This window comes from Rhinatrema bivittatum, chromosome 5, assembly GCF_901001135.1.
Source record: "Rhinatrema bivittatum chromosome 5, aRhiBiv1.1, whole genome shotgun sequence".
NCBI classification, from domain to species: domain Eukaryota; kingdom Metazoa; phylum Chordata; class Amphibia; order Gymnophiona; family Rhinatrematidae; genus Rhinatrema; species Rhinatrema bivittatum.
In genome coordinates, this window is record NC_042619.1 from 302,059,529 (window position 1) to 302,072,771 (window position 13,243).

The following is a 13,243-nucleotide window of genomic DNA, read 5'->3' on the forward strand; positions in this document are numbered from 1 at the left end:
ACCTCACACTAAAATGCATTGAAGCAAGTGTCATCTCTCAAATGTACTTCCACATTGTATCTGAACTTTGCCAGCTCTGACTGAAAAAATGCCCAAATCCGTGTCTTTTTCATGGCAGCACCCAGAATTAATGACAAATGATATATTATGTGGTTACCAGCTGAGTCTCTTTTTTTCAGGACAGGCTGAAAAAAAGGAAATGCTAGGGCAAAGATTCTCCATTTACGATATAGCATCATCCACAATAGGAAAAACATGATTTGGCAGTATTCGCTGTAAACTTCAAGGAACTGGAAAGCCCAGGAAAGCTGTAGTGAGTGCTATAGACATTCTGCTTTTGTCCTCTGCCTGTAGCTACAATCACTGAATGAACCCTGGAAAAGCTGCAATGAGTGCTGAGACGTTGCAGTTTTGTCCATGGGATGGGACTGTCATCATGTTCTCACTATATCTGCTTCCAGAAATGCATCTGTGGGGGTCTCACAGTGTCAGATATTTCATTTTGAGGGCTTGCAGTCCTATTTGTATTTATTTTATTTTATTTTTATTTAGTGATTTTTCTATACCGTCATTTTGAGGAATTCCTTCCCAACGGTTCACAAAAGGCACAAAATATAAAACAGTATAAAAGAAATAAAAATTAGATTAGGTGCCAAACATCATACTTAAAATACAATTTTACATAATAATAATCAGAATAGATAACACACTAAGGGGATCATTTATCAAAATGCAAAAAGCCCCGTTAACGCATGCATGTTCTCTCAACCTAGCTTGAGAATCCATCAAGCTAGGTTGAGAGAACATTGCCCAAATCTCATCTTGGAGTGAGTTTCCTCACTCCGAAGGTCATCAAATCTTCACAAGAGACCACTGTTCTGTTTGTACGTGTCACGTAGAATGTTAAAGTGGCCCCTAACCCCCTACACTCATACCTAAACCCCACCTCGAGTTACTAGGTGGGCCTACCATAGGGATACAAATACCTAGCTATGGGCTGACATTGTGGCCAGGCTTGCGCTCTCTCTCTCTCTCTCTTTCTCTCTCACACATAAAAATTGCAATAAACTGAATTTTTGCATAAACCATGCCCCTTTTGCAATCGCATGCGGTACTTACCGCATTTTGATAAATCCAGGCCTAAAACCAAGTATTCATATCCCTTACAAAATATCTAAAAACACTATCATTTCAACGTATAGAACCAATAAAATAAAATAAAACCCATCTATCAATCTCTGGGCTCTGGAGCAAATGCCTGTGTAAACAGTCAGGTTTTAAGAGCTGTTTTAAAGTGTTTGTGGTCAGTAAGTAATCTCAATTCCTGTGGCATCCAGTTCCACAATGCTGGACCTGCTAGCGATATTGCTCTGTCTGGTACTTGAGTAAGCCGTGCAGACTTTAACGATGGTATTGGTAAAAGTGCTTTATTTGTGGAACGCAAGTTTCTTTGTGGGACATGTAATCGGAGTTTTGTATTAAGCCAATCTACATTTTCACCATATAATATTGTATTTTCCTCTTTTGAAAAATATTTTACAACAACTGCCTTGCACCGTTCGTGTCCACCTGCTGGCCCAAGGCTTACAGAAATGTTACTCTAAAGCACATATCTTTATTTTAGTGGCCCCTGTAAACTAGCAGGCGTTGCAACCATTATTATCTTTTCCTGAGTATGTTGCCTGACAAACAGCTGAGGTCCATATTTTATTTCAGTTATGCAGGGAGACCAGCTTCTTAATTTTTAAAATGTTTATGTAGAGTAATTAAAAAAAAACAGAGGAAACTTACTATCAATGAGTGAATAGGTGAAATCAAGAATACCACTAATAACTTCTGCTGTAATATCTGGTGTGAAAACGGATGATGCTTCTTTCAGGCCCCCATTGTTTTAAGATGGTGCTTCTCCTTGATCAGGTTCCCAAGATGCCCAGGCTTCAAAGAGTACCAGTAAGGAAAAAACTATACATGTAAGCTAGGAAGTGCGGGGGAGGTAATCGCTGTGATCTGTGGGATCAGAGCTTACAAGTGTCTTTGCTAGGAAACCTGCGTGACCAATATTGCCGCGGGTCTGGAGAATACTGACAAGTGTACTCGGACAGGCTGGGAGGCCTTTGATTCTTAGCCTCCACCCCATTCTGTTTTGTCTATTTAGAAAGAAGATGTAGGAGGCTGAGTTCACTTGCCAGCCTCAGCCCACATGGGGAGGGATTTACCAGCTGACTTCAATTCTTCAGGACAGGCTGATCCGATCCTGCTTTTTCCTTCACTATGGGCCAGATTTTGTAACCCACGTGCGAGCGTAGATTTGTGCGCACAACCCGGCGCGCACAAACCTACGCCCGATTTTATAACATGCGCGCGCAGCCGCGCGCTTGTTATAAAATCCGGGATTGGTGCACGCGAGGGGGTGCACACTTGTGCACCTTGCGCACGCCGAGCCCTAGGGGAGCCCCGATTGCTTTCCCCGTTTCCTCCGAGGCCGCTCCGAAATCGAAGCAGCCTCAGAGGGAACTTTCCTTCCACCCCCCCACCTTCCCCTCCCTTCCCCTATCTAACCCGCCCCCCAGCCCTATCTAAATCCCCCCCTACCTTTGTTTTATTATTTACGCCTGCCATTGGGCAGGCCTAGGTTGCGCGTGCCGGCCGAGTGCCTGCATGCGATCCCCGGGCCCAGCAGCAGTGGCAAGGCCTCTGGCCATGCCCATTCCCCACCCCGCCCACGCCCCGCCCATTTTTCAAGCCCCGGGACATACGCGCATCCCGGGGCTCGCGCAGGAGGGGTTTTAAAGGGTTACGCGCATAATCCTTTGAAAATCCGCCCCTGTGTGCATGGATTTGTAGTTCTGATTTTCCTGAAAGAATGGAACTACATAGCAGTCCTAGGCATGGGTTCAGCCTCATGCATCTTCTTTCTAAATAGACAAAACAGAATGGGGGTGGCGGTTAAGAATTAAAGATCTCCCGTGAACATTGCATGTTCGTGGTGTCATCTTGCCACTTTCAGTTAGTGCCAGCACAGCCCCTTGACCCTGATTCGTAATAGCAGCCAGGGACACTTTGTTTGTGCTGGGAGGAAGCACAGTCTGATTTGTTTGTTATTGCTGATAATTGCTGTGCTGAAAGAGGTAATCCAGATCATGGGCAGAATGTCCTTGTTGGTGCCACATGGCCCGAGGTTTACCTTAGGATGCCAGACTGATGGTTGCCTCTCACCTTGAATAGTTAAACATCAGGCCCTGTATATTTACCTACATCAGTTCAGATTTACTTAAGCATGCTTCGTACTTTATTGGAATTAAAATCTTTCTGATAAAATGTCATCCTTCTTTCCCATCTTCCGTTGCTCTCTGAGGACTCTGTGCCACTTTTGATTTTCAGAATTAGCTATTGGGACATCCCATCTCCGCCATGCACACACCTGCGCCCAACACAGTTACGTAACCAGTGAGGCTAAAGGAAAACCTGAGTCCAGTCACCTTCTAATGTCCCCAGAGCTTTCTTTCCATTGCACTCCCTAGAAAGGCAAAAAAGCACTGTGTCAGTCTGTTTCACAATTTCCCCTGGCTTATCTCAGGAAGGTACAAAAAATAAGAGAATCCACTGGACCGGATAATAATGATTATAACAACAAATAAAGAATCCCGTGTAAGTAGAGCGGCGGGGACGCTTGAAGAGACCTCATAATAATTGTCAACTTTTTAAGCTGGCATGTAAGCTTATAATGGCTCAAGCTTTACTTTACTTGTAATCATCGGTCTCTGTGAGCGTGTGATGCTCCTGCAATAGGTAGCTATCTCGCGGCACGGTCAGTCTCTATTAGTACTCTATAGAGTCTCTTAATATACTTAACTTGCGATTTTCATGTCCGTAGACAAACCAGTATTGTTGATACAAGTGTAATCCGATGCTGTTACCGACACGGCGTGTTTCGGAGGAAACCCTCCTTCATCACGGGCTCGGATGTCACTAATGCCGGTTTTTCACATAGCTGCAATAAAGTAAATAGACAAGACAGTGCCAAGGTACCCGCAAATTTTAGGCTAGCGTAAAGAATGGAAGAAAACACTTACTTCGTGGGAGGCAAGTTTCTCAATTAGAAGAAACAGTGATATATCCTTCTCCATTTTTTAAATCCATCACCCAATGGTCAAGATATATAGACGACATATTCTTCATCTGGAATGATACTGTACAACAATTGACCGAGTTTCTCTCATGGCTCAATACAGTCAGCACACATCTTAAATTCACCATGGTGTTCGACAGAGACCAACTATCCTTTTTGGATATCCTGATTTCGAAAAAAGCAGGCACCATTCAAACTACTCTTTTCAGAAAACCCACTGACCGCAACAACCTTTTAAAATTTGAGAGCCACCATCCCAGAAGGTTTAAGGAAGGGCTCCCAGTAGGACAGTTTTTCCGCATTCATAGGATATGTTCTGACCAACAAGATTTCATTCAACAAAGTGCCATTCTTGGTGATAGATTTCGAGATAGGGGATACCCAAGCACTGCAATCAAGAGAGCATATAAAAGAGCTAAGTTCTCCCCACGGGAATCCCTGTTACATTATAAGAGTAAGACTCAAATGTCACAATTAGTGTGTGTGTTGGAACACACTGATCTGACCCAACAAATCAGACAATCTATACAACGTAACTGGCATGTTCTAAGTCCCCACCCCATCTTTTGCAATCAGCCGATGTTTGCATACAGCCGGGGCACCAATATTAAACAACACGTGGTTCGGGCCACCCAACAGCTCGATCAAACCACAGGTCCTCCTGGCCAGATTCAATGTGGCAATTGTAGTTTCTGTGTTCAGGCGATCACGGGCATTGAATGGTCAGATACCAACACGCAGGTGCGAATCACACGGCGACATCTTGTCCATTGTAATTCAGATTTTGTCATATATGGACTGATATGCCCTTGCAATAAAATATATGTGGGTCGCACCAAGCGCAAAATCCGGATACGTCTCATTGAACACAAAAGTCGAATCAAGAACCAGGACCTCAAGGCCCCCATGGTGCAACATTGTGTTACACATCAACATACTTTTGAACAACTTAAATGGCTAATTATAGAGCAGGTTGCACAATCATGGCGAGGTGGGGACAGAATTTCTATCTTAAACTGGAAAGAACAACAGTGGCTATACCGTCTTCAATCCGTGGAACCACATGGTCTAAACGAAAGGATCGAGTGGTACACGTTGATTTAATTGTATCTTTTGTTGGGAATCCCTGCTACTACCTATTCCTCTTCAGTCAAGATGGCGTCCTGAGTGACGCATAAGCCCGTATATGGATAGATATGGGGGCATTCTGTAGTTGAGAAATTTTCAAAATGGCGTCCAATGACGTCACTTCCCTTTTTTGGATAGTTTAGATCTAAGATGGCGCCCGCCAGTGACGTAAATGCCCATTTCAGGACTTAGACACTGTTTTGGCGCCCTTTTCCCCTTTAAAAGCCAGCATTTGTATCGCGCCGGCCGCTGACAGACGTCTCGCACGGCTCCACGAATGCAAGTCCAGCATCATTGGAAGTCAGTATATCATGGGGACAAGGTATGTCTTTATCCATTTTAATACCAAGTGGACATTTTATCAAGTTACACACTTTGCTTTACAGAACCATTTGAGACGCTATAATACAGCCGCATAACTTGCCTCCCACGAAGTAAGTGTTTTCTTCCATTCTTTACGCTAGCCTAAAATTTGCGGGTACCTTGGCACTGTCTTGTCTATTTACTTTATTGCAGCTATGTGAAAAACCGGCATTAGTGACATCCGAGCCCCTGATGAAGGAGGGTTTCCTCCGAAACACGCCGTGTCGGTAACAGCATCGGATTACACTTGTATCAACAATACTGGTTTGTCTACGGACATGAAAATCGCAAGTTAAGTATATTAAGAGACTCTATAGAGTACTAATAGAGACTGACCGTGCCGCGAGATAGCTACCTATTGCAGGAGCATCACACGCTCACAGAGACCGATGATTACAAGTAAAGTAAAGCTTGAGCCATTATAAGCTTACATGCCAGCTTAAAAAGTTGACAATTATTATGAGGTCTCTTCAAGCGTCCCCGCCGCTCTACTTACACGGGATTCTTTATTTGTTGTTATCTCAGGAAGGACCATATATGGACACGGTGCAGTTTTTTTAAATTAGGGAGTTAAATTAGTAGAGTTAAACTCTTTAAAGGTTTACAGGCTGAGGATCACGTGGTGCACTGAAGGGGAGAGGATGTGATTCCCCTTCTTGGCTCGTCTTTCGGCTAATCCACCCCCATCGACTGCAAAATAGCAGCTAATTTTTGCGTGGTGTGGAGATTTACAATTTCTTGGACTTTGTGCACTGCCCAGGATGTCATGTCCATGCAAACTGCCAAAAAAAGAAAGAGAAAAGGAGAAACCTAAATCGCCAGAATCTAATATGGCGGAGGAGTCCACTAATTCAGAACCCTTACCTCTGCAGACAGTGGCGATCGTGGATATCAAAGTGGCCTTTGTGAGCTTCCAGTACGAGAGCTCTTGACAAGCGGTTGGTGTATTTGGAAAGCCAACTCAAAACAGCTAAACACACCTTATTACTGTCTGATACAACTATGAACAAGGAAAATCATTTGGCGATGGAGGTAGCGTTTAAATTCACTCATTCATCAATATACTATATTACCAGTTCAAACTTTTTCAATTTAGTAATAAAGCAGGGAAAACTATGGCGAAACTTATTAGGATAAAATGTAAAAATATATAAGAAAAAGGGACAAAATAGAATCTAAGTTTTTTATTAGTGTTGTTACATACTATTTTAACAAGATATAATAAATGTAGAGGGACAATACACTGAGCAAAATAATCAAGACTACCTCTTTTTAACAATGAAATCACAAATAATAATTATAAGACTGTCACTCACACATCACTCATAACTCACACCTACAGCATAGAGAAACACAGAACCCTGACAGAGGCCCCCATTTCGCTATTAACTAGTTTCCTCAGGGGGGTTATTTTAAATTACAATAAAGATATTATATGAAATTATATATTACATGAACCTAAATTTTTACAGCAATTTCTGAAAACAAATTTGTATAAAGTCATATTGGATACAATTAATGAGTTCTACACATGAAGTATTGTCCCTTATATAAATTCCAAGGAAACCACAAAGGTGTCTTGATAGTCAAACGCATGAGCCGCCAGGTCTCTCATTTAAAGAAGATTCCAGAATGCTATCAGGCTGAAGTAATCACATAAATCTGACTCTTCTAACACAGTCTCAATAGGCTAGGTTTCAAATGCTTTAACATCCTGTATATAAAATAATAATAATAGCACTAAGAATCACTGATTTTGTCAGTAAATCAAACAAGTAATGTAAATAAAGGCCAAATTTTAATAGCCCTGTGCGTGCAAATACTGGGAGGAACTTGCGTGGCTGGGCCATGCGCGCACCGAACGCATTTTCGTAACAGCCCAGCCACGCGCATATCTCCCAATACACTCGGAAGTGCTGGGCTTTGTGAAAGGGGCGGGCCAGGCGCGGGGGCCGACTGGAACAGTGGCCATTAGGCCCTGTCCCAGGGAAGTTCCGGCCGGCGCAAGGAACTGACTGCTGCTCGAAGGAGCAGGTAAGTTAAAAAAAAAAAAAAGAGGTTAGTTAAGGTAGGTTTAGGGGTCGGGGAGGAGAAGGGGGGAAGGTAAGGGAGGGGGATAGAAAGTTCCTTCCCAGTCCGCTCCTAAACTGGAGCGGACTGGGAGGGAACTGGTGTAGGCCCTATCGCATTGCCGCACGTTCTTAATTAAAATCCCCCCCGCCTTGCGTGCATGAGTCACTACCCACCTGCACATACACGCTGGAATTGTATTTTATGACATGCGCACAGTGATGCGCATATTTTATAAAATTGCCACGTCCATGTGCGCGCACCGGGAACCCTGCACACATGGATGCACGCTCGCGTCTTTGAAAATCTACTCTTAAACTCTTAGGTCCCTGAACAGTTTAAAAATACTTTTTACAATAAACTTTCAAGTATCTGAACATGAAAACTGCAACTTAAAAAACCAGATTACACTTACTTAGCATAGTAACCACTTCATTGAGAGCTGGAATCAGACTGAAAGCGGCACTGCCAGATTCTCTCGGATACAACCAGATAATTTGATCCAAACAGTAGGTTCATAAAATGCCTTTAAAGGAACAATAAAATAATTTTAAATATTTTTTAATATAAAGTTTAGATAAAATATCACTAGAATAATGACCCCAAATACTACTTTGTAAATTCATCGAAAGGAGGATTGAAATATGTATAAAATTCTTATATAATATTTAATGAAACCAAGCTTAACTGCCCTGTATGGCCATTTCAAAGCCTCAAAAGATGACAAAGTCCCAGAACACCGTGCAAGTGCTCTAAATACCATTGTAACATTCTTTGGTGACATATGAGAGGCTAAGTAATGTCACATTATAGGAAGTGATATTAATCAGGAGCTTATATATACAGAACTAATGAATTATGAAAATCACGAGATTATAATAAAGCTATAAATTCCAAATCTTTATTAAGCCCTCTGGGGCTTTGTGTGCTCCATGAATGAATAAAATGCTGTTCTCGCTGTGTGAGACTGCAGGAAATATTCCCTCCCCATTGTACAGTTATTCTACAAATTACAAAGAAACCCATGTCCTCCAGAACATGTCTCTCAGCTATCCTATGTTCCACCAAAGGAGCCTGCAATTTTACTGTACGGATACAGAGTTTGTGATCCACTATACGAGTGCAAACACTTCTTTAGTCTGTCCAATATAAAGTCATTTACAAGGGCATAAAATGCCGTAGATTTCCTGGGTGGTGTTACAGTTGAATTAACCTGGAATATGTTACCCTTAGTAAAACCAGGATATTCAAAGACAGATAAAGTGAGTGAATGAGAGCATATGCTGCAACTGCCACATGGAAAGTGTTTGCCCTGAGATAAGGTAATCTTAAGAGGAGGTAAAACTGCAGATACTAAAAGATCCTGAAGATTTTGGTTTCTTTTGATTGCAAAAACAGGGGCTTCTTTAAACAGACCCGTACCCGATAAGACCATGAGAAATTGCCATACTGGGTCAGACCATAGCAGTTAATGGACTTCTCCTCCAAGAACTTATCCAATCCTTTTTTAAACCCAGCTACACTAACTGCACTAACCACATCCTCTGGCAAAAAATTCCAGAGTTTAATTGTGCGTTGAGTGAAGAAGAACTTTCTCCGATTAGTTTTAAATGTGCCACTTGCTAACTTCATGGAGTGCCCCCTAGTCTTTCTATTATCTGAAAGACTAAATAACCGATTCACATCTACCCGTTCTAGACCTCTCATGATTTTAAACACCTCTATCATATCCCCCCTCAACCGTCTCTTCTCCATGCTGAAAAGTCCTAACCTCTTTAGTCTTTCCTCATAGGAGGGCTGTTCCATTCCCCTTATCATTTTGGTCGCCCTTCTCTGTACCGCGCGTATCTTATAAAACCCGGGGTCGGCGCGCGCAAGGGGGTGCACAAATGTGCACCCCTTGCGCGCGCCGAGCCCAGCGCGCGCTGCCTGTTCCCTCCGAGGCCGCTCCAATTTCGGAGCGGCCTCGGAGGGAACTTTCCTTCGCCCTCCCTTCCCCTACCTAACCCACCCCCCCAGCCCTATCTAAACCCCCCCCCTACCTTTGTCGGTAAAGTTACGCCTGCTGAAAGCAGGCGTAACTTTGCGCATGCCGGCCAGCAGCCCCGCTCGTGTTCCAGTCCCAGGGGCTGATCCGGAGGCCTCGACCACGCCCCCGGGCCGGTGCCACGCCCCTGGGCCCGCCCCCGAAATGCCGCAGCACGCCCCCGAAACGCTGCGTCGTTTCGGGAACGCCCCCGGACACGCCCCCCGCCCCTTTTCGAAAGCCCCGGGACTTACGCATGTCCCGGGGCTTTACGCGCGCCGGCGGCCTATGCAAAATAGGCGCGAGGTCATGGCGAACAGTAACAGTTATGGCGCGAGGGCCCTGCGCGCGTAAATCCGGAAGGATTTACGTGCGCAGGCCTTTTAAAATCCGCCCCATAACTGTTACTGTTCGCCATGACCTCATAGCCTGTTTATACTTTCTTTTCAGTGCAGATCGTGGATTTTATTTTAATCTGTCCTGATTTACATAACGTATAGTTGCTGTAGACCTTTGTAACCTTTGTTTTTACCTTTTTACTTAATTGTAACCTTATGCTTGGCACTGCCTAATTGCCACTATGCAGAAGAAAACCCCAATTGTCCTCAGCACATGAATGGTGTCACCCAAATAATAAATGTTATTGTTTTTATTCTAATGGCTGTCGGTGCACTTCTCTCTGGTTCTTCCCCTCTTGGGGCTGCTGTGTTACTTAATTGCAGCAGGATTTCTCCTGCGTTCTGAGACCACCGGCACTGATGGCGAGTGTGCCCTCTCCTACAGGTACTGGCTGCAACGCCTGCTACATGGAGGAGATGTGTAACGTGGAGCTGGTGGAGGGCGAGGAGGGCAGGATGTGTGTGAACACAGAGTGGGGCGCCTTTGGAGACACGGGTGAGCTGGAAGACTTCCGCCTGGAGTATGATCGCGTGGTAGACGAGACCTCACTTAACCCCGGTCAGCAGCTGTAAGGAATATGAAACAAAATGTTCCCCATAAGTGTTTTGTCGTCTTTCCTAATGCCCGAGTGCTATAATGTACCGTAAATCAGGGTTGGAAGTAGGGTGGGGCTTCCCATATCTGTCCTGGCGACTCCACAGCCAGCTGGGTTTTCAGCCTATGTTTGACATTCATTTGCATATTTTGGAGATTTAGTATATGCAAACTTATCTCATGCATATCCATTGTGAATATCCTGAAAACCCAACTGGCTGTGGGATCCCAGGATAGGAAGCTCTGAGGGGCAGTTCCCATTAGGCAGTTCCAGTTCTGGGTTTTCTGCATTCCCCCTATGAACTTGGAATCCTGTTTTCTCAGAGAGTTTTTAATGACAAGTCTATGCACACAATAGGGCTGTAGAGCTTAGCTCCTACCCCTCTTATTGACCTCAAAATCAAGCATGTTACTTTTTCCCCTTATAGCTTAAGCTCTGCTTTCTATCCTGATGCCAATTAGGTCCTGCAGCTTGGCTTTTCTTTCCTTTTTTTGGTCTGACATTTCTCTCCTCCTTCTCTGAGCTTCCAGCTCAGTCAGAATTGGCTTCCACTTGGGCTACAGTACCAGTAATCTTCATTTGATTTGTAATTAGCCAGAGGATGGAAGGAGGGAAGTTTCATTTATTTTACAGCCCACCTCCTAGCCCAGCCATTGCACAGATTGCCAGGGCCAGACTGCAGCTCCCTCCGAAACCTGGTATGTGTGCACCCTGGGTCTGGCCACTAAAGTGTCACCATTCAAGAATGACTGAGATTCCTTTCCCTGCCCAGGGACCTTGAACAATGCCTCTGCAGCATCCCCAGACCTGGTTGGCTCAATAAACAGAAGCTGGGCCTGGAAATTGAATCTGCTTTTCTATGGGGAATGAGGATCATGAGTATAAAAGTACCTTAGAATGAGTGTTAGAAAACTGGGAGCAGGTGGAAAGTTCCAGTAAACATGGCATTAGGTTGGAGATTATGACAGGGGTGCTGTGTATAAAGTTAGATTGATGGGTCATGTGTACACCCATGAGATAAAAAAGCTCAAGTCTGACTTTCCTTTTTAGAACAACCAAACTATAGTAAAATATATAAGCCAAAAAATACTCTCTCTATATATATATCTATATATATAGATAGATAGATGGATAGCTATAATTATTTATTTATGAACATTTTATATTTAACCTTTACCAAAGCTGGTCTCAAGGTGAATTACAATTAAATTGATAATGAATTTCCTGTTATATTAGTTTCACAGTTTACAGTGATCATAGGGGCATGTTCAGGAGGACTATATAACTTATGATAGAAGGGAGTCTGTCACAGTTGTCACAGTTTTTTGAAGTGAATGTAGGGAAAGGCCTGGCTAAATAGCCAAACAACTCTTTTCCTGAAGGTAAGGTACAATGACTCAAGGCAAAGGGATAGTGGTATCTGTTCCCTAATTTTGGGCATAGCAGCTGAATGTGCAGAGTCTGATGCAAGTTAATCTGGCAGAACAAGGGAGTGAGAGACTAGGAGGGCAATTTGGGAGGAACATTCTCAGTGGGAGTATAGGCGAGAAGGTGCTGGGAGATATATTCCGGTGTTAAGTTGTTTACACACCTGAAGATGAAGCAAAGAGTTTTGAATTGTATCCTGTATTTGACAGAGCCAGTGCAGTGACTTAAGATTGGTCTTACATGGTCAGTTGCTTTGGCCCTTAAGAGTTGAAGGTGTTTGAGATTATATTATAAATTGTCATAGAACCGAGAATTACAGTATTCTAGGCGGCTGGTTATTAAAGTGTGTATCACGGGGGTAAGGTTATGTTTGTTGAAGTTGTTGCTAAATTGGTGAATTTTGCCAGGGGCATAAATGGGTGGTCCTCAGCATCTTTGAGATGTGGGTTTCCATTGTAAGATTGTGATCAAGTTGAACTCTCATACTTTGTACTGAATCCTTACTATCCCTGTCCTCCTGATAGGGAGGACAGGGATAGTAAGGAGTGACCTGGTCTGCTTAGCCAGCAGAGTTCAGATTTGGAAGGATTGAGTTTGAGTTTGTTGAACCATTAGGCTACTCTTGTAAGAAAGTAATTAAGACTGGTGATGGATGAGTTTTGGTCCCATCTTATCTTGGTGCAGAGTTGGATGTCATCAACAAAAAGATAACACCTTTTGTGAAAACAACCACGTTATATGAAATGCCAATATTATTAGAGAAATGGCAAAACCCTCATTGAAAAGCCAATGCCCAAAAATGGCTATGTGTTATTTTCTGTTCACTTATAGGGTGATACTTTCAATAACCAAGTGACACATAATGGACCTAGAATTTCTAGTAGAATTGGATTTGAGGGGTTCTAGGGTCTTGATGGCTGAGGTGAATTCATTGTTCCATTATTGTACTAGGGAGTTCTGCTGATTGTAAATCAATGGGGACTTCAGGTATGTTGAGAAATTCCATTAGATTATTGATTGTTGTAGAGGAGAAGTTTCTTATAGGGGTTTGAATGGAGGTTCTAGCTGAAGAAGAGTGGAATGGTGGCCCACAGTAGGAGGTAAT

At 43.4% G+C, this 13,243-nt stretch overlaps 1 protein-coding gene and 1 long non-coding RNA gene across 6 annotated transcripts in view; one reads left to right on the forward strand and one right to left on the reverse strand.

Annotated features, from left to right (window-relative positions):
• GCK (glucokinase) overlaps positions 1–13,243 on the forward strand; it is a 150,679-nt gene that overhangs the window by 129,623 nt on the left and 7,813 nt on the right. For 2 of the 3 annotated variants that reach the window (XM_029604194.1, XM_029604195.1), the window contains one exon: positions 10,500–10,683. In XM_029604194.1, the coding sequence (XP_029460054.1) occupies positions 10,500–10,683 (184 nt within the window). Of the gene's footprint in view, positions 1–10,499; positions 10,684–13,243 lie in introns of those variants that run through there. The other variant, XM_029604196.1, reaches the window with a different exon arrangement.
• Positions 6,790–13,243, reverse strand: part of LOC115092849 — a 36,398-nt gene continuing 29,944 nt past the window's right edge. For all 3 annotated transcript variants that reach the window (XR_003857096.1, XR_003857097.1, XR_003857095.1), the window contains 2 exons: positions 8,106–8,216; positions 6,790–7,334 (listed from right to left, as the gene is read on the reverse strand). This is a non-coding gene — a long non-coding RNA (uncharacterized LOC115092849). The remainder of the gene's footprint in view (positions 7,335–8,105; positions 8,217–13,243) is intronic.